The sequence below is a fragment of the Citrus sinensis genome, chromosome 9 (genome assembly GCF_022201045.2).
Source record: "Citrus sinensis cultivar Valencia sweet orange chromosome 9, DVS_A1.0, whole genome shotgun sequence".
In the NCBI taxonomy this organism is placed as follows: Eukaryota; Viridiplantae; Streptophyta; class Magnoliopsida; order Sapindales; family Rutaceae; genus Citrus; species Citrus sinensis.
In genome coordinates, this window is record NC_068564.1 from 6,051,731 (window position 1) to 6,072,075 (window position 20,345).

Consider the following 20,345-nt stretch of genomic DNA (forward strand, 5'->3'; position numbering starts at 1 on the left):
AAGAGCTAGTTTGGCATTTGAAAATGGTATATATATATATATATATATATATATATAGATGTATATTAAAATTTTATAGATGAGGGTTTACGGGGGCAAAAATCAGTCAATAGTTTTTATTGAGCAAACTCTTTTGGCACCAAACACGACTGAAAGTTGATGTTATGCCCCCCAACTACGAGTCCACGACAAAAGCATTTCACAACAACACCACCACCAGAATCTAAGAAATCATCTTTTACTATTCATGACTTCCATGTGAGGATACGTCCACTTTTCATCAATAAAGCCGGCTAATAATTAAACCCCCAAAAAAAGAAATTTGATAAAAAGCGATTGCGATCTCTAAACTTTCCGTTACAACCTACAGAGAAAAATTAATCGTTGAGGTTAACGTCTAGCTACAGCGGTGGTGAGAAGCAGTCTTTTTATTAGACTCTAATCTTAAGTTGGAGTCGAGTCGAGTCGAATCTCACTATAATATGCTTTAAATTAATTAATTAATTTTAAAAAAAACTCTTAAAAAAGTGTTTTTATTTTTTTTTTATTTTTTTCCAGACTCCAGACTCTAGTCCTAGGTTTCAACCTCACATATGTTAGATAAATAAATAAATAAATAAATAAAAACAAACTCAGCAAAAGCCACGTCAATGCTGGGCACAGAAATCTCGTCGTTAATGTTACTGTATACACATCGTTTGTCTATCAAACGTGTCGTCCTAAACATCACTCAGTTGTAAAATCAATGCACTGACTAAAATTAATATTCATACAAGAACAAATAAAAATAAAAATAATTAAAAAAACCCAATGAAAACCCCAATTGAGATCATTATATTAAAAAGGGAAAAAATTAATCATCAACTAACTACAAAAAGAAAAATACAAAACTTATTATTTTCCAAGGAAAACAAAAAAAACCCAAAATGGATTTTTATTTTATTTATTTATTTACAGCAGCAGCGGCAGCAACAACAACAACAACAACAATAATAACCTTCATTCGCGTATAACGAAATGATTACAAATCTTACTCTCACAATCATAAAAAATTAATTAATTAATTAAATGGGGTTTTACCTTAAACGGCGGAAAGCGGAGTTAAAGAGACGGGAGAAGGCGTGGCGGACGCGGGGATAAGCAGTGAGAGTGTAAACGGCGCAGCAACGGAGTAACTGCTCGACGGTCTCGACGAAGATGTTCAGGCTCCTGATCGGCGGCACGTATAGAGTCAACGGCACCGCCGAGAAGGCCACCGCGAAGAATAATTCAATCATCTTTTTTTTTTTTAATTTCTTTTTTTGTTAACAAAGTCAACGACAATATATCAAGTGAAAGAAAATAGAAACTGGATTTTGATTCGTTTACTTCTTTTTTTTTTTTTTGATTTTGGAGTTGTGATGAGCTGACAAAAAAAAAAAAACAAATGAAGTGAATGAATGAATATATACAAATATAGGCAAAAATAAAACGATGAAAAGCCCCTTTAGATTTGGTTGCGCTGTGTTTGTCTGATTGCACTCGAATTATGTTCGTATCCGGCGTTTCTTAATTACATTTGGATCCACAATTTTTATTTTATTACATATAAGTGCCTGGACTATCCATTTGTATGTTTTTCCATTTTTCCTCTTCATTATGAGGTCACCGAAGTTTGGCATGTGAAGCGGGGCCCTCTGAAGTAACCCATTCCAATCTCCAAGCACGCATTTCAGCTATTCACGTGTCTAATTTTTATTGGAAGGAATTGTATATGAAGTTTACTACAATCTCCACATAAAAGCTTGAGATGCATGCGGTCTTATTATAAGATACGTGGCTCCACACACTTAATCAACTTCCATAATATGCTAATCACAGATCACTAATTTGAGGTTCACAAATTGCTCCCTAATCATAAGAACTACTGGTGGTGGTCGATGTTGCCATATCTAATTGTCTTAATGTGTCTACAGTATTTGCTAATGCCGACATCATTAAATCATTATCACTTTGAATTGGCCAAATATTTGATTTTTGAGAATTCAACGAACGACGTCACCTTGCTTACTGTTTAGCATCATCTCAAATATTTTATTTCTTATCCAAGACAAATCACTAATTATCGAGACTTAATCATTGGATGATCTCAACTAGTGGTGGGGCGTGAGTTAGTTCAAGAGTGGAGACAAACAGGGGCTCAATTTTTCTCGTCCAAAAATTTGGATATAGAATAAATACTTCTCAATATTTATGAAAGCTAATTTTTTTTTTTTAGAATGCACCACAAACATATAAATGTATTTTTTACTCACAATAAAATTTTTATACGGTAGATGGATAGTTATAACTTAAAAACTATAATAATAAAATATTAATAAATATTTATTGTTGTGAATTAAAAATTAAATTAATTTTATTACATATTTGTATAATAAAAAAACTATAATACTTGTAATACTTTCATAAAAATTATAACTATAAAAAAATAATGACGGAATATCAATTTTTATTTTATAGTTATAATTTTTTTTCCTTTTTTTTTCAACACCACCTCAGTATAAAGTAAAGCCTTAATAATGCACCAGAGAGTGCTTTCAATGTGCTAGAAGCGGGTTTAAAATAGTCACATTTTTGTTTTCCAGAAGCAGCAGTATTTTTAAAAAATAACACACTTTCTAAAACAATTACTTGATAGGCAATTAGATATTATTTTAATCAGAAATGGAAAAGTTAAAAAAAAAAGAAGAAAGACAGGGATCTCACAGACAGAGAGAGAGAGAGGGAGAGAGAAGCCCTATGCGTTCATAATAGCATTTGAATTTTGAGGTGCATTTTAAGAGATGTATTTGACAAGTCCTCCAAAAGGCAACTTCATTGCATCTCTACAAATAATTGCACTCACAAAATGTGAAAGCACGCCCAAAAACCAACAACCGCAACCGCATTAACTTATATGGACGACAAGCTAGACGAACAAATTTGAGCTGAATGAACTTTACTCGCAACTGCTTTTATTCAAATCTGTCAGAAACTCCAAATAGAACTGTATGCAGAATATTACTGTACATCTATGAAGTACAACCCTTCTTAAGTGTGCAGGTCATGAAGCTAAACAACAGTCCTATATGCTTACGAAAAGAACAGTTTAGGACTAAGTTAGGCATGACATCAACTTATTGCACAATTGCCGCAAATCAAGCGAAGGATCAGTCAAAGATATACTTGAAAACAGAGATCTTGCCTCTAGAAGTCCTTCTGATAAAATACTCTCCGGTATCACATCTTCAGTGGCCATAAGAGCTGTCATTAGCTTTACACCAGCTATCTTTTCCTGATGAATAATGAAATGAAACCAATAACATGAGCTTTTTTATTTTTCTCTTCTTTACTTATTACATGGAAATAAAACAGAAATATAGAAAAAATGAAACAAAGAAAACATAATTTCTTTATTAGAAAGCAATAAAAAAACTGTCCAAATTATTTCAAATTCTAGTAAGGACATTTATTCGAGTTAAAACATGGGGAGAGATGCATCTCCACCGATAGATGTCAGCATAATACATCATATTGAAGTACTTGCCTTCGGTTTGGGGAAAAACAGGGTTTACTTATAGACGGCAAAATCACCTAGTCATTGGGAAATTATATCATTACGAACATTTGACTTAGGCTCCAAAATTAGGGGCCTTATAAGCAAGTCACTGATTCCTATCAAGTGTCATATAAGACTAAACAGAAGTCCTGCAACAAAAAGGGCCGTTCATGTAATCTATAAAATATTTAAAACTAGGTTTCAATACCTTTTCTGACTCTTTTCCAAGAAATTTTAGAGCGAGTTTGAGAAGATCCGATGAATATGGAAGAACTGCTGACTTCAAATGGTACACAGCTGAAAATAGAAACTGGATACAGGCTGCTCCAATATCTGGGTCAATCACCCTCTGTATTTGACATCAATTATCCAAGCAAAACAGGAGAAAATATGACTAAAAGAATGAGAATCTTTATTATTTGCAACTCAAAAGTGAAAAGAACGTAATTTGTGAACTGAACAACCATAGTAGATGAATTAGTGAAAAAAGTCAAATACCTCAGAGGAATGAATGAGAACTGGAAGAGAATTCTGGGCGAAGGGTTTCTTGCCGAAATCTGAGATCTTCTGACAAGCACTAATGAGAACATTAACCATGCACAGACGGAAAGAGAGCAGCATTGGCCCATGTAGTGCAGAGATTCCACAACCCAAATTAGACTCAGAAATGCCTTTGTTCTCATCATGAACGATATGAAGAACGACATGTTCGAGGACACAATTTCTAGAGACAGCGTTCCCTGCAATTTGAACTAAATATGTCAGCTTAGATCTAACCAGCAACAAAAATGCTTGTACTGTATTAAAGATGCGATACAGACCAGGATCAACACTCTTCCCAGCAATTTTATTCACTGATGTGAAGTCTTTGCGTAACTCAGGAGATTGCAGTTCAGCACATATCATCAATGCCAAACATTCGACACACCCAAGTTGTGCTTTATGAACTGAGAGAAGAAAAATAACCTTCAGCCCCAAACTTGAAAAATCATAATAAGAGGTTCGGTAAAAATGGAAAAGCCAAGTAGTTCATACCTTCATCATCAACTAAAGAAGGCCATAACAGAACTGCTTCTAATGTATTCCTAATTCTAATCATTGCAGGATTTGAAATTGAATCCTTTCCTCTAATCTAGGAACCAGAAAAAACTTTAAATTAGCAGCAGCATAAATGAACAGATGACAGCTTACACCTATACAAGATGAGAAAGCTAAATAATCTGCAATGCAGATCACATAAATATATATAATGATGACAAAAGACAATTACCTTAATGCTAGCACAGACTGAAAATAAACAAACTTTCATCTTTAGAATATCCTTTAAACCTGCAGCATGCTCTAACTGAGAGCAAGCAATTGGAAGGAGCACCTGTAGAATCCAATGGCAGGGAGAGTTAAGAAAAGCAGATATGAAAATAAAGAAACACAACAATCAAGTTTAAGCACAATGGGAAAGCATAAGAAAGCAAAACATACATCTAGGTTATATATCAACATGCAAGTTGTATGCTGAGGATTTTATTCATTTAGTCATTTTATAATAACCAGAGATCCCACAACCTTTATATGTCGTGGATTTCATTATCATCAATGCGGAATGAAGATTGAAGGCAGAAAATGAAATGATTATAGTAAAAATATGGAATTCCAGCATAGTTCCCTAAAGGGATTTAGTAAATTCAAATGGTGATATGACCAGGGCCCAGAAAATGCCCACAAGAATATCATTTTAAGACAAAACAGAGATAAAGAGAGAGACAGAGAGAAATCAATTTCCTGCAGGATCTAACGCAACTCAAATGCTAATTTAAAACAACAGAAAAGAGAGAATGGCAAGAATCTCCTCCCATTTTTCTGTGAAACTTGCTATTCCTATCAATTTCACTTAACACCAACCTGGATATCTCATCAAGATCATATCGTGCCAGGCATTTTCTTTGAGAGCTGGATGATACAATAGGGTACAAGACTCAAACTCAATTCCAAGATCTGTTCTGACACTTACAACCAAGGTTACGACCAGCCTTTGCAGCAAAGTCATACCTTCTCTCATTTGAAGTTTCACAGATCAAACCCTACGGGGGAGAAAATTATGAGGAAAGGAGCTCCACCCACCATTGTCACTCACTGTTGTTTTCAATCACTTAAAAAGCGAAAGGGGAGGAAGAGGCCTAAGATCTCATTTGTGACGCATATCCCTAATCTGAAGACAGTAATTATAATATTTTAAGAAATTTTAAGATGAAAAAATAACAAAAAAGTATGCCACCGGGGGCACAGCCAAGTGGCTTTCAGCCTCTTTGTTTGGCTAGCCACCTAAGATCAACTCCAGAGGTGGGTGGGGGGTTAAAAATTATCTATGGGTCTGCCCATCCCCTACCCTTTTTTAAAGAAAATAAACAAAAAAATGTCCAGGCAAAGTTACTGTTATATACTTGAGGATGAATGCGTCCGCACAACTCAGCAGCAAGTTTCCTTACATCTTGAAATTCAAAAGTAGAAAATGCCCTGTAATTAGAATACAGAAGAACATCAATAATCACTTGGGTTACTGAAGCTTTAAAACAATTTATGCTAGAGCATCAACCTGTTCAGAAGAAACACAACAACACACTCGTGCCCATTTGTATTGATGTCTCCATATTCTGCCAAAAGTAAGTAAAAATCATCAAGGCTAAAAATGCTATTTCAGTTGTGGGTTCTACCAACATCCTAGCAAGTCACTGATTCTAGAAGGAGAGACATAGGCAAAGAAATACACAAAAATATGAGCTAGTATACTGGTTAGTAGGAATCACAGCATTTACCCACATTGTGGCAGACATGGCACAATAGATCCAGAGCAGAATTCAATAGTTAGGAAATTGCAATTATGTTTTCAAGAAACAGAGAAGAAAACCCTGAGATTTTGGACTTTCAATCTAGCTTTTGGACGCTTAACAACATTGTCAGTTGGAGTAACGGATCATATGAAGATGGATAAATAGAAGAAATAGAAATGTATGAAATTTACATACCATTTGTAGTTAATTCATTGAGAAGTTGACCATACATGATAGACAAGTTGAGGTCATCAAAAATTCTCAGTGGAAGCAGCCTAATCACAAGTAACGGACAAAGACGCTCAAATAAAGATTGGTAATTCCTCTCAGACTCGTCACTTTTGTAGGTTCCACTTCCCAATTTAATGAAGCTTTGATCAATCCTGATAAGAGAAAAATGGCTGGAAATCATTACAATTTGCAAACATAGAAAGAAGCCATATAGCTATCAGTTATGCTTACACCTGCTAAAACCTTTTTTATGGTTAAGCTATTAGAAATAAATAGGATCATGCGCATAGTGTAGAGTACATCACAGCCACAAACAATAATCTTGAAGTACACAACTAAAGAATTTACATATCTATACTCCTAGTTTGTTTACCTAATGATGTAGATATTCCTAAAATGAAGTACGTTCATAAACGTAGCCAAATCCGAAATGAAGAACATGAGACAAGTGATAAATTATTGATGAGGGAACACTCACTCTTTCTGTCCTCTCATCTGGGACAGCACACGATGGAGGACTACATCTATAGCTTCCGTCAAGTACTCACTTATACAATTCAAGAACCTGACGATAATCACATTTGATGGCTCAGCAAACATCTTATCAATCAATGATCCAACCAAGGAGTTCCAGTCTTGAACCTATAATATTAAACAACAACAAAAAAGCTTAAAAGATGACCTTCACTGAATCATTTTACCGATTAAGTTTTTTTGACAAGAAACTCAAAAATGTATTAATGAAGAAGATATAAAACAGATAGTGGACTGGCTGTCCACTAAGAAAATAAAAACTAGGACTATTTGTACTATACAAAAGTATACCCAATCACCCCTATGTAAGGCTAGAATCAGTTATCACTCCCTATCGTAAAACTCCATCCCAGTTTAGATGTATGAAGAAAAAGGATGAATCATTTTACTGATTAACTTAAAATAAAAAACTGCAAAAGCTACGTATGTCATTGGGCACAAGAACTATTATTTTATATATAAATATATATATGTAGGGGTGGCTCCCTTAAGTTTTTATTTAAAATCAAGACTTAATTTTTCATCAATTGGATCTAATTATCTAAACACCAAATAGATGAATGATGACTTAAATGCTATCTTTTCACTTTAGATTAGCACCAATAGATTGAGCAAATCCAATGAATGAAAAATTAAGTCGTGACTTTAAGTATAAAAATTAAGTTGAGGAACCTAGCATAATTTTAGGAAAAATGTGGGATCCTAATTGTGGCCGTTGGATTTGATCCCCCCCCCCCAAAACAAAAAATAAAAAAATTTCTAACAGCCCACATCCCACATTATAACTAAAATGTTGGATCCCTTATTGCAAGCTAACTCTATATACACACACATATACATATATAGAATCATTCTCTGGTAAAAGGGCCCTCATTTTAATAAGGTGAAAACCAAGCTGAAAGATAAAACAACACGAACTACAATAAAGTGTTTTGACGTCTTTTAACGCATTGAAGTTCCCCTTTTTTTGGTTATTTTCTTGTCTTTCAGTTTGCTACTCGACACTCGCTGTATTAAAATGGGGGATTCCTCATTAGAGAAGTACTCTCTCTCTCTCTCTCTATATATATATATATATGAAAAGGCAGGCGATGTCACGCTCCTAATCCCACCTGGTAGCAAAAGGCCGCGGCAACCCTTTAAAATTAAATAAAAGACTCTCTCTCCTCTCTTCTCAACTAACCCCACTGTATATTCAACTACCAAATTCATTCATCATTGAAAGCACTAAATAGTTGAATAAACATCCTTGCTCACTTACTCCGACTTTTTACATTTGGAACCTAAGCAATCAATTGATTCACTAATATTTTTTTTTTTTACACCTAGGTACTAGTCTTTATATTTAATTATTTATTCATTTTATTATTAGAAATATTTTTAACATCTTTGATTTCTCATTTGTAGATCAACAATTGATGATGAAAATATGGCTTCGGATTGATAATAATGATAAGTATTGATGAACTCCTATCTCATGTTGGTGTTATTATTTTTTCTATACAAATGAAAAATTTATTTAGCTTATATTTAGCATTTTGTGTACCCAATATTTAATTATGTCGGATTGTAGGATCTAATATTATGCAATATCCAGGCATAGGATTCTTTTGAACAAGTTAAAAGCAGTAGTAACAGTTGAACAAGGATAGGTGATCATATATGAAGGCAATTATAAAAGTACTTTGCAATTTTATTTATTCTTAAGTTTCAATGTGAACTTATATTGTGGTATTGCCTTACCGGAATTTTGGTTTCCATTAAGTATGTATAACTCTTTTAATTGTTTCTTTCTCATGGTTGCATTTTATTTTTTTCAGTTTGAAATTTTATTTTAAATCCTTTGGCTAAGTTGAAAGTCTTTGTTGAAAAATGGTTCTGACTTATTGAGGAAAAATTGAAAAAGAAGTGGGGACAGATGAAGAGGAGGAGAGATCAAATTTTTAATCAAAAAATTATTAAAACAAAAGTTGCTGCAGCCTTTTAATGCCAGCTGGGTTTGCTGCATTGCCCATCTGAACGGCACACACACACACACACACACTCTCTCTCTCTCTCTCTAAATATATATATATACATACATATCTCAGAAATGCTAGCTACAGTACATCAAACCTAACAAAACCCAGCTGGCTAGTCTATCTCTTCAAAAAGTCAAAAAAGTTAAGTCAAGACTCCTAGAAACCAACCATGGTTGAAACAAAGTGCTTGTAATACGTAGGTGTATGCAGCAGCTATCATAAATTTTTAACATCTGTAAGGGTATAGAGGAGATTTTCAGCAACCAAAACTAGCAAATTTCAATTCATAGCAAGCTTGCAAACATTCCAACTATTTATACGTGGGTTCTTCTGTTGCTATTTCCTAGAAGACTTTTAATCAATTTGATTCTCTCTAAAAATATTAAGGACCACAATCTTTTCGCATTATAGGTGTTAAGAGTTAAAGCTTTACCTAACATTAGTGTTAAAGACAAGTCCAATGATAGGTGTATCCATAGAACATAAATCTATATATCAAAGTATCTTCACCACATCATTTTCTAATATTTTGCCAATAGATGTATTGTGATAAGTGCATATGGATCAATATTATTCGACACCTGTATCTATACTTCATAACTGCATTCTGTTTTAACAATGTAAACTATAATGCAAATTAGACTTGATTAAAGAAGTGGTCTTACACTTTTAGCCCACTGAGGTATTAGTTTGAATATTCGATCAGTATCCAACTTCGCTCCTGCCAAGTATTATGAAAAAGATCCATAGCTTATGAAACAAGTTAGAAGCAAAATGAATGCAACGTGATTAGAAACATCTTTTTTATTCAAAATCCAACACAACTCTAAAAGGAAAGCATACATCAAGAAATGGATAACTTTTTCAGAAAAACAATGTGCCAGCTAACAAACAGAAGACCTGCAGGGGGGTGGGGGGAATCAATTTCCAATTTCTAGATAACAAATCTAGAGGATTGCATGGTTCTTTATACTCTGGAGCAACATTAAGACCTTACAAGCCAGATGGCACAATTGCAATATTATAAAGGTTATATTAAGCAAACAGTGAAAGAAAGCCGATTATGTGCCAATAATGGGGAAGATTTCATATGGAAAATGATGTAAAGTAGAAGATGAGAACCACAAGTCATATTGACCAACTTTAGCATCAAAACAGTAAGAGACGTGCCTTCCTCTAGACATCCATCAGTTTCCGGAAGTTCTTGTATCCGGTTGAGGTTGCTGCAAACAATAAATATAGAAAGAAAAAAAAATTAGCACATAAAGATATTAACAGAGCATAATTCAAAGAAAAGATCTACCACAAAAAAGTATATCTCATATAACTCCCAATAGATTGCACTCTCCGGAATGGGGAACAATTAAGGAAGGAGAAATATACCTGAGACAATCAAGCAGTACACATATAACCTCAAATTTGTTATGATATTTGAGTACCCCAATGCAGGCTTCACAAGCAGAAGATTGTACTTTTCCATCAGATGAGTAAACAAGACGAACTACACCAGGCAGAACTAAGGATGGGTCTGTAAGAAGAAAGAAATAACTCAGAAAGCAAAGTACTGCACCCCAATTGTCAATTTTTATTAACAAAGCAATAGAATTTTTTTTTCTGCAAGGTCATATGACCTTCAAAAGAAAATTACCAACAAGTTGAATATGAAAGGAATACCAAGTGCCAGAATACTCAACAACTGAAGAGTAAACTAAGCAAAGGCACTGACACAGTACAACAAATAAAAGACATAAATATGGCAGCAGTTCTTAGAAGCCCATTAGAATACTTCTATCAGTAAGCCCTCCAAATGCATTTGTATATTGTCCTTCATAAAAGAACCCAATTGAAAGCTTGTTGAAGTTTTTTATATAGAAGATGATTGTGGTATTGTAGCCCCTTTACATATAAAATGTGGGTTTTCAATAGAACAAGTTGATGTTCTTTCCAAGTCAACTACATCGGCGAATTTTCCATTAATTATTTGTAACTGAAATGATCCATTTCTTGTGGGACTTTCAGTCACCACATCACAGAATTAAAACTCAGAACCAGTACAATATAGAGTGACTGTTCACATTTAACATGTAAACACAGATTCAACTGCAAGCCACTCTTTTCTTAAGGGCCATAGAAAACAACCCAAATGCAACTAATGAGCCACTCACCCACAATTCCATTCTCTCTAGGAGCCTTTCTATCGATGATTTCTAAGAATCACATAAATGTAAAGCCCTCCCACTGTTACACAGGCTTCAAAAAAGGAGTACTGGAAGTTATCCACAAAGAGGTTTTTAACTTCAATTGTCCCATGCATGGAATAATAATTTGATATTTCAATGTTCACAGATGAAGAATTCTATTTTCCAAACAAGAACCAGCACATCCATCATACTCTATTCCTAGTGATGGCTATCACAATTGCCAAGTGCGAAGTCATGTACGAGAACAATACTGAGAGCCTGCTACGGTAAAAAGTAACTTTCAAAACTAACCAATCAATGGAAGCAAATTCGATGTTTGTTCACGAATTACATCGTCTTCATCTGTGAGAAGGTCTAACAATTTGTTTGCTATATCTTGCCTGCAGTAGTTGTACAAGTTACAATAAAAAAATAAGAAATTATTCCCTAAGTTCCAAGGAACCAAAACTGTAAAAACATCAATGAATTATAAATGGTACAAGCTAATAAAATAGCCACATACCATGCCAAATGAGAATTTGCATTAATTGAACGGGAAAATATACACATAAGTTCTGATATAACATCAAGAGCGTTCTTCCTCTGTATGGTGTTTCCAGAGGTGAGTCGTATCAAAACTTTTTCAAGGCAGTGAACATCAACACTTCTGGTGAAAGTCAGGAAAATCAAACATAAACCACGATAATTCATTGATGATACAAACAACCAATAGAGAAAATTTAAAAAGTTACAAGAAAAAGTACATGGAGCAATATTCTGCTATGAGCTTAACAACAGCTCTAGCTGTGCCATCCTGCTCATCTAGAAGATTAAGTAGCAACGGTAGCACAGAATCCATCTGTCTGGTGTCAGTGAGACTGCTTCCAGGGGAATGATTTGCCTTGAAAAGGGCTCTCTTAAATATGCAAACAACCCCCTCTATCACATCTTCGTCATGACATTGGAGCTTCAAGGAAATAAAGAAAAAGGAGAACAAGATGTGAGCATGCTTACAGTTATACAACGATTTCAGACTGTAACTCTCAAAGTCAGAATCTAAATGCAAAAATAAGAACATTGCATGATAACTGAATTCCCAAAACTGTATAATAGATACTTGTACTCAGCACAGTAAGTCTATATCGTTCTCTATAAACGAAAAAACCTCCTGATTGTATTCAATCATAATTATAATCAAAATCAATACTGCACTACTGCAAGTGTACTCATAAAAAAATGCTAATATAATCAACATCCACCATTCAGTCAATCAACACTAAGCAATAGAAACGACACTCATCACAGTTCCAAAAAATGATGATAGCTACCTCATCCACTAGACCTTGTAAGCAAATGCATATGCCAATCAATATATCAAGAAGTCCATGATTTGAAGTCCTTTAACCTTCTCAATGAAAAACAAATTGCCAAAAAGAGAAATCTCTCTATCACACAACAGAAGCACCAAAGGGAAAGCCTTCTTCCTAAAATACAGAACATCCAACGAAAATTAAGGGGGGAAAAGGAACTAGAAATTAAAAATTATGAAAAGGTATGAAACATCAAATCCATACGGACTACGACCCAGAGGCCATAGCAATGTGCTTATCACACCACCATAAATTAAATTTACTTTTAAAACAGAAGGTATGGTTGGGATATGTCTCAAACACATACACACATTTGGCGCTGTAAGTTCATATCCATGGACACAACTTGCCACAGCATTATCCATAATGCCAGACAGCTGATATTTAACAAATATTTGACAGAACAATTTTTCATAAACCATATGGTTGTGTGTGTGTATTCTTCATGACCTTGAGCACAATTAGTTAACTACCTGAGGTAAAAGAACATAAGACATCTGTGTTCCGTATTCCGACACTATACTTTCAAATTTCTTGCCATCAAATCTCCCTAACAGAAGGCACATGCAATTCAGGAAAAACTTTCTGGTCTCCACACCGCCATCCTTGCTTGCCATTTGTTCCTTGGAGTGGTTGTCGGTAATATACTGCACATATTTTTCTTTCAATATCCACAAGATCAAATAAAAGAAACACAAATACACAAGTTGTGACAATATAAAATAAAATTAACAAAAAGCCTCTAGATTTCAATAAACATTTACAGTATCAGCAAGTTCTACAATAATTCAAATCCAATATGAAGAAGCACCATAATCTCATCCCCCAGAGGATAGCCCCGTTGGTTCGGCCTTTGCAGTTGAAGCAAGAGGTCAAGGGAACGATCTCCCCCCACACCAACCTCAACGAGGAAATTCTCTCATTTGAGTTTGTGCATGGGATAGGTTAGGGTCTGTGAGATGCGCAGGTTGCCCCCCGCGGGGGGGGGGGGGGGGGGGGTGTGTGGGGTTGTTGTCGGAGGGGTTGGTGGTGGTGGTGTTGTTTGAAAGAAGCTAGTGAAAGATTTTATATATATATATATATAGAGAGAGAGAGAGAGAGAGAGAGAGAGATGCGGCAGACTACCTATTCTCATCATATTCCCCAAATCATGTAAGGAAAAATTCAAAATTAAAAATAAAGAAACAATAGTTTAGAGATCAATAACAAAACCACTGTATCTTGTGACACAAAAGATAAATATATCCCAAATAACATAAATTATCACAGGTAGTAGATTAAATTTACCTGGATGCCCGATAAATACTGGTCTAACAGTTCTCTGCAGTGCTTAAAAGACTTGTGATCTTCTAAATGCAATAGCATGCAGTAATGCTTCCAACATGAAGAAAGTAGCATCGCTCCAGTCCTGAGGATTTTTGAGCCTGTCTTCGATGTGCAGACAAGACAAATCATGATGCTAAAAAAAATTAGATATATTTAGAAAAATACTATGCCTAAAAGCATGTATTAGATGTAGGACCTGCCTCAGTTTGAATTCCTCCATAATGGCCCTTTATTTCCTTCAACCATTTAAGAACTTTCTCCAATCCTTTAGCATGTAAAGGCCTACTTTTTCTGCTCCACTGTAGCCAAGAATAGACGCATCAGTATCAAACTTAAGACTTATGATTACATCATTGTAGGTTAGAAAGTGCAATAAAATTGGTGTATTGATCAGCCTACGTGTAACTATAAATTATAAAATATCAACTAAACCTTCTTTCTCAAAACAGAACCAGCAATCAGAAGTTAATTCTATAAAAATGTTAAAAAGATTTTCTAACTTCTAAAATCTACAATTAAGATTATTTAAACAGCGAGCAAAAAATGTACTAGCATCCATCAAAAAGTAGAGATTGCAAATGCTAAAAGTTACTATGGTAAAAAGAAATATTACTCAAAATGTAAAAATAAAGTAAAAAATTAAAACAAAAAGTTGAAGTGGCCGGCCCCATGTAAGAGTAGGAAATGTTCAACTTAATCAATTCTTGAAAAGTTTCACTGCAGGCAACTGGGGAGAAACAGACATTGTTACAAGGAACCAAACAACAGAGAAAATACATGGTAAATCAAAATAGGTGCCAGCATGAGAAATTAGCAATCTGTCCATGAGGCAAGAGTCCAACAACTTGTCTGAATATGATGTTAGTTTAGCTTTCCAATTAATAATCTACATGAGTTTAAAATTCAGAGAATCAAAGACAAGAATGGAAATTCTGACCACATATTCTCCAGGTAAAATACTATGAAAGCCTCAATTTCCAAGCTCCAACACCTAAGAGCACAGATTTAGATGGATGCGATTTTTACCAGGACCAAGAGGGTAACTTCTCCCTCGCTACTACTTGAGACATATTTATACAGTTTCTCATTGGGAACCCAAAAAAAAAAAAAAAAAAAAAAAACTGTAGTGCTTGACATTTCAGAATAACTGCTACTCCCAAAACAGTAAGGAAAAAGATATCTTGATTTTTGAGATGTACTGTTACATTAGGTTTCTTCACTTTTCAGGTTATACTGTAAAGATAGTTTCTTATACAAAAATCTTAGTTCAAGTCCTAGAGATTAAAATGCACTCATCTTTCCAGAAAAACCAAACCAAGTACTTTTCATAAGACTGGGAGTCTATTTCAAACAAACAACTAATACATTATCAAACCTCAAGTTCTAGCTTCACTTTTTGTGTCCTTGAGCTTGCAGCCTGATCAGAAGAAACGTACATTTCCTCAGCTTATTCTCCCAAGTCTTGGCAACTTGACATGAATGTTTAAAAATGCTTTGAAGTAATAAGATATTTTCAGAGTTAAGTGTACTATTTTAGCACTATTTTTTATTTTTTTATAAGAAACTCAAAAATGTATCAATGAAGAAGACCTAAAAGCACTATTTATTTATTTACTGTTACGGATTGACACTATTAGTGATATCTCACACACCGCTTGAGACGTTGCAATATTAATGCAAATACACGCAAGCATCAATTAATCAGATTTTGTCTAAAATAGCCCTACTCCAGTAATCTAACCAATTCCGGAAAAATATCACATTTCTAACTCACCACCAAGAAGCACAATGCCCATCAGGCAAGAAAAGAAGTAATAAGCAGACAAACAAGAAAAGGAGGACAGAATGCAGGTCACCCATCCTTTGAAAGACTTTCCCTGCCTAAATAAAATTCAATATTGGACTAAACTTTCTACTGCTTTCCAAAAGCACAGATAGAAGTCCATAACAGGCAGAATGTACGCAGGGTTATTTCTTTTTCCCCAAAATATTTTCTCTTCCCTCAGTTATTTTTATAATAGCAATAACAACCAGAATTGATACACTGAAATTAATAATAATAATAATAATAATCACAACCCAACCCAAACCCACGCAACAAAACCCAACACCCCCCCCCCCCCCCCCAAAAAAAAAAAAAAACACACACATACACACACTCAATGTACAAAAATTCACCACCCAGCACAATTAAAAAATTAAACAGATATAGGACATCAGAAGACTTTGAAGGTCCAGAAAATAACAAGGATAGAACATACGGCAAGGAGTCTCTGCACTAGGCTAATAAGTTCCTGCAGATGATCCCATAGCAAAAACTCCATTTCCATGTTAGAGATTTCTGAAGTTTTATGAGCTAGCTTTTCTTTCTTCTCACAAGGGGCAGACGTTACTGATGCTTTGAAATTTGATGATTTTTGCCTGTCACTTGAAACCCTAGGCCTTTTTGTCAAAGCCTCAGTGAGTGATAGAAAACAATCAGCAGCAGACAATGAAAGACGGGATGGCAGCTCGAATCCATCCTGTGTGGTGCTGAGAAATAAAAAGAAATAAGCCATATTACCCGAACAAAAGATGAAGCTGTCACATAAATATCTCAATCAAGATTTATAAAACCCAGTAATGACTTCCTCTTCCAATGAATTTTTTAAAGTTGACATGTCTGGAGAATCATAAAACATATGACTCCGTTGAACATAGGCTTTTGTTTATAATAAAAAAAAATCAAGCTGAGTTGAAAGGTCCAGAATCATATTCTGTAAAGTTAAATCCGTTTTATATATTTATCTAAGTACTGCCAATAAAAGCACCACATTTATTATCAGAAACAAGAATTTTATTAGAAAGATGACAAAAAAAAAAGCACAAAATTAAGCATAAAAGATAGAAATTCAAAAGATAAAACTTTTTAACTTCCATAGCACCAATATATTTTTTCTCATTTGAGGGTGTCTTTGCACCGTTTGCCATAGACATCAGTCTCATGGCATCTCAGTCTCTAATTTGAGAAACAGCTCGCCAATAGCACAATACTATGGTTTAACAAAGGCACTTGATGCTTGCAACAATCCATATAGTCAAAAGTGGACATTTTGCTACTTGTACAAGGTTCAGACTATTTTCCATATATACGAGTAATAAGGTTAAAAACGTAAAGAAATCTACATATCACGAACAAAAATAACAAGAAAGACACAAAATCTCCATCCAATAAAAGAGTGTGAAGGAAATTAACCTCTACGAAGCCCCACAGAAGGCTCATATATAATTCTTCTTTAGTGTATTCTGTATCTTTTAATAAGCAGCAAAAAAAAATTTGTATTTCACATACACACACACACACGAACATAAATGAAAACCAACAAGATGCAGAAAACAACTCATATTATATGCACAAAAGCAAACACTAGACAGTTGTTCCTTGAATTTGCACCAAGACATGAAAAAAAAAAATAGCTAAACATGATCACTTAACATGTAGAACTCATACCTTCCTTTATTAACAATATACGACAAATGTGGAATACAGGAGCAGAGTATCTTCAACAAAGCATCATACTTCTCACTTATTCCTGCCATAGTAAATAAACTTACAAATTCAAAAATCTTCAGACAAATGAATAAACCTTGAATCAAATAAGTTTCTTCATTTGATTATTATTTGTAATAGACTTCATAACAGGCAAACAACCAAAGAAAAGTCACTGAACCCTACACTTCTCATTAAAATCAAAGAAAGGGAACAAATAAATAAAATTAAGATTTCTTATCTCACAAGATTTTAAGAGTTGACAGAAATTCCAAGAGTAAAAATTTGTTAGTCTGAGCTACGAAAAATAACACATTTCAACAACTGGAATAGCAAGGTTCAGAGAGATAGAATGAATAAACTGTTTATCTTACCAGTTACTAAGTGTTGATCCGTTATAGTGTCATACTCGAGAAGAGCACGTACAAGGGTACACCACCCAAGGGTTATATAACGATCATCTTTCCTCACAATAATATTAGCAAGATTCGTGGCCAGTATTTGAAAAAGAAGTTCATCTTTAAATAACCAGTTTAAGATTATCATAGCCTGGCCACCATGCTTCGACTCCTTGCTCTTCAACGACTGGGAAAACATTACACAACATCAATTACAATAAGATGTGATATGAATTTTCATTTCTTCAATTTTCGGCTAGCTCCTATTTTGCCTCTTCTTGTTTTGAAATTACTAGCAAAAATGACTAATATTCATTAAACTACTCAAATTTATTAAATAATAAAAACTTAAATAGAAAAGAAATTTGGAGGAAAAAAATGAGTAGTAGTTAATTACACGCTCAATCATCGGAACAAGAACCTCGTCCAATATATCCTCCCTCTCAGCGGCGTCTCTCAAGTACTTGTACAGAAACCACAGCGACTCGTCTAATGAACCTGCAAAAACAATTAATTAATTAATTAATTTGCTTAAAGCAAAAAAAAAAATTAATGATTAGTAATCATTGCAACAACTTTTATATAAATATAAGAAAGAATTTTAGTAGTACCGAGCGACGCCATTTTGTCATCAGGAGAGAGGCGAGAAATGGAGTCGTGAAGCTTTTTAGGGCGAGCGGTGAGGAGCGTGTTCATAACTCTACCGAGAGTAACAGTGACCATTGATTCTGGCTGTGAATCTGACCTCCACAGTAACTGTTGTGGTTCTTGTTCTGTTTGGTTTAGCTCCATTAATGAATAATTATTATTAGGTTAACGTGAAACTGAATTTAATGTCGAGATTATTATTACTGTTGTTATGCTGCTGAAGCTGGAATAGGAAGAGTATAATAAATGAAAGCAAGCTTTAGAATTCTTTTGGTTCGCTGAGTAGAACAAGTGAAGAAGAGAAGAGAGGAAACTATAAAAATGCGGACGATGCGATTACTTGGGGAAAAGCTGGTTGGTTTATTAATTTCGGTTCTAATTTCGGGTCGGATCACAGACTCGGCCGAGGATAATTTACACGGGCATTTTATTTTTATTTATTTATTTATTTTATTTATAAGAGAGGGTTTTACAACGAGGTAAGGCAAAATATATCGGGGGTAAGTAATTTCATACAAATTATTTGCAATAAAACTAACAACTCTCGGAGGAGGAATAGAAAAAAGATGCAATCTCAAGGGCAGCTTCAAGGCATAATTTGCTAAGAAGTCCATTGCGAAATTTGCTTCACAATATACGTGGTTGATGGTTATAACCCAATTTCGCTTGATGAGATCTCTAATGGAACGGATGGGGGGTATACTCGTTGATGCACTACGTCTGACTGTTAACCATATGAACAACACAATGGCTATCCACTTCCACCTCTAAAAACCGAACACCATGTTGCCATGCTAAAATTAACCCTTGGTAAAGGCCCCAAAGTTTTGCCACAATAACTGAACAAACGCCTATATTGAAGCCAAGGCTAGTGAGCCACATGCCCTGGTGGTTGTGTATGAGGCCTCTAGCACTTGATGCCCCCAACTCTTTTTTTGCTCCATCTGTGTTCAGCTTGCACCACGGCCAGATAGGTAACTTCCAAGTGATCCATCTCTCAATTTTCTTAGTCTCAACAACCAAAGATGAGACGATGTTCTGAATTTTATCAACTCTGACTTTAAGATCTTGTATTATACTAATATTGTCCATAGTCCGCTGATAGAACATGAACTGATTCCTCCAGAACCATAAACGCCAAATAGCAACTCCAAAGAAAATATTCCATTCAATACCCAAGTCCATCTGCTCTTTGCTTAGTAAATTCTGACACAATCATTCTTTCAAATCAGGTGTGAAAAACCAAGGACGAAAGTTCCTAGGAATTATGTTATTCCAGACCGTCTTCACGACCACACAATCTTGAATAACATGTATTGTATTCTCAAAAGCTAAGCCACATCGATCACACATGCAATCCACTAGCAAATGACGCCTTGACAATTCAACTCCTGTTTTTAGTTTATCATGCAACACCAACCAGATGAAAAATCGAATGCTCTGGGCCCCTTTCCAACTCCATGCAAGACTCCATTGCTTCTTCTCATCGTTTGAAATGGTCTTTGATAGAGCATGGTAAACTGACTTCACAGTAAAACACCCCTTTGCTGATTCAGCCCAAAAAACTTGGTTTGCACCATCATTTGCCGAAGGAGGCTTATATGAAGCAATCCTCAAAAGAATATGATATGGTAATTAGAAACTAAAACTCTCCCACAGCCAATTTCCAGCATTGTCAATAAAATCCACTGCTTTCTTATTTATTA

The 20,345-nt window shown here is 34.7% G+C and overlaps 1 protein-coding gene across 1 annotated transcript; it reads right to left on the reverse strand.

Moving 5' to 3' along the window:
* Positions 1-2,967: 2,967 nt before the first annotated feature.
* Positions 2,968-18,972, reverse strand: LOC102629651 (uncharacterized). The gene is made up of 24 exons (XM_006493851.4): positions 18,603-18,972; positions 18,389-18,489; positions 17,968-18,178; positions 17,555-17,636; positions 16,326-16,596; positions 14,261-14,363; positions 14,026-14,162; positions 13,212-13,385; positions 12,133-12,335; positions 11,892-12,035; positions 11,681-11,769; positions 10,572-10,716; positions 10,359-10,411; positions 9,854-9,909; positions 7,112-7,275; positions 6,598-6,785; positions 6,168-6,225; positions 6,016-6,088; positions 4,848-4,949; positions 4,613-4,709; positions 4,399-4,524; positions 4,076-4,317; positions 3,786-3,926; positions 2,968-3,313 (listed from the first exon to the last, which is right to left on the reverse strand). Exons 1-24 carry the CDS (start codon positions 18,781-18,783, stop codon positions 3,134-3,136), a joined length of 3,321 nt encoding a protein of 1,106 aa, XP_006493914.2. The 5' UTR covers positions 18,784-18,972; the 3' UTR covers positions 2,968-3,133.
* Positions 18,973-20,345: the final 1,373 nt, after the last annotated feature.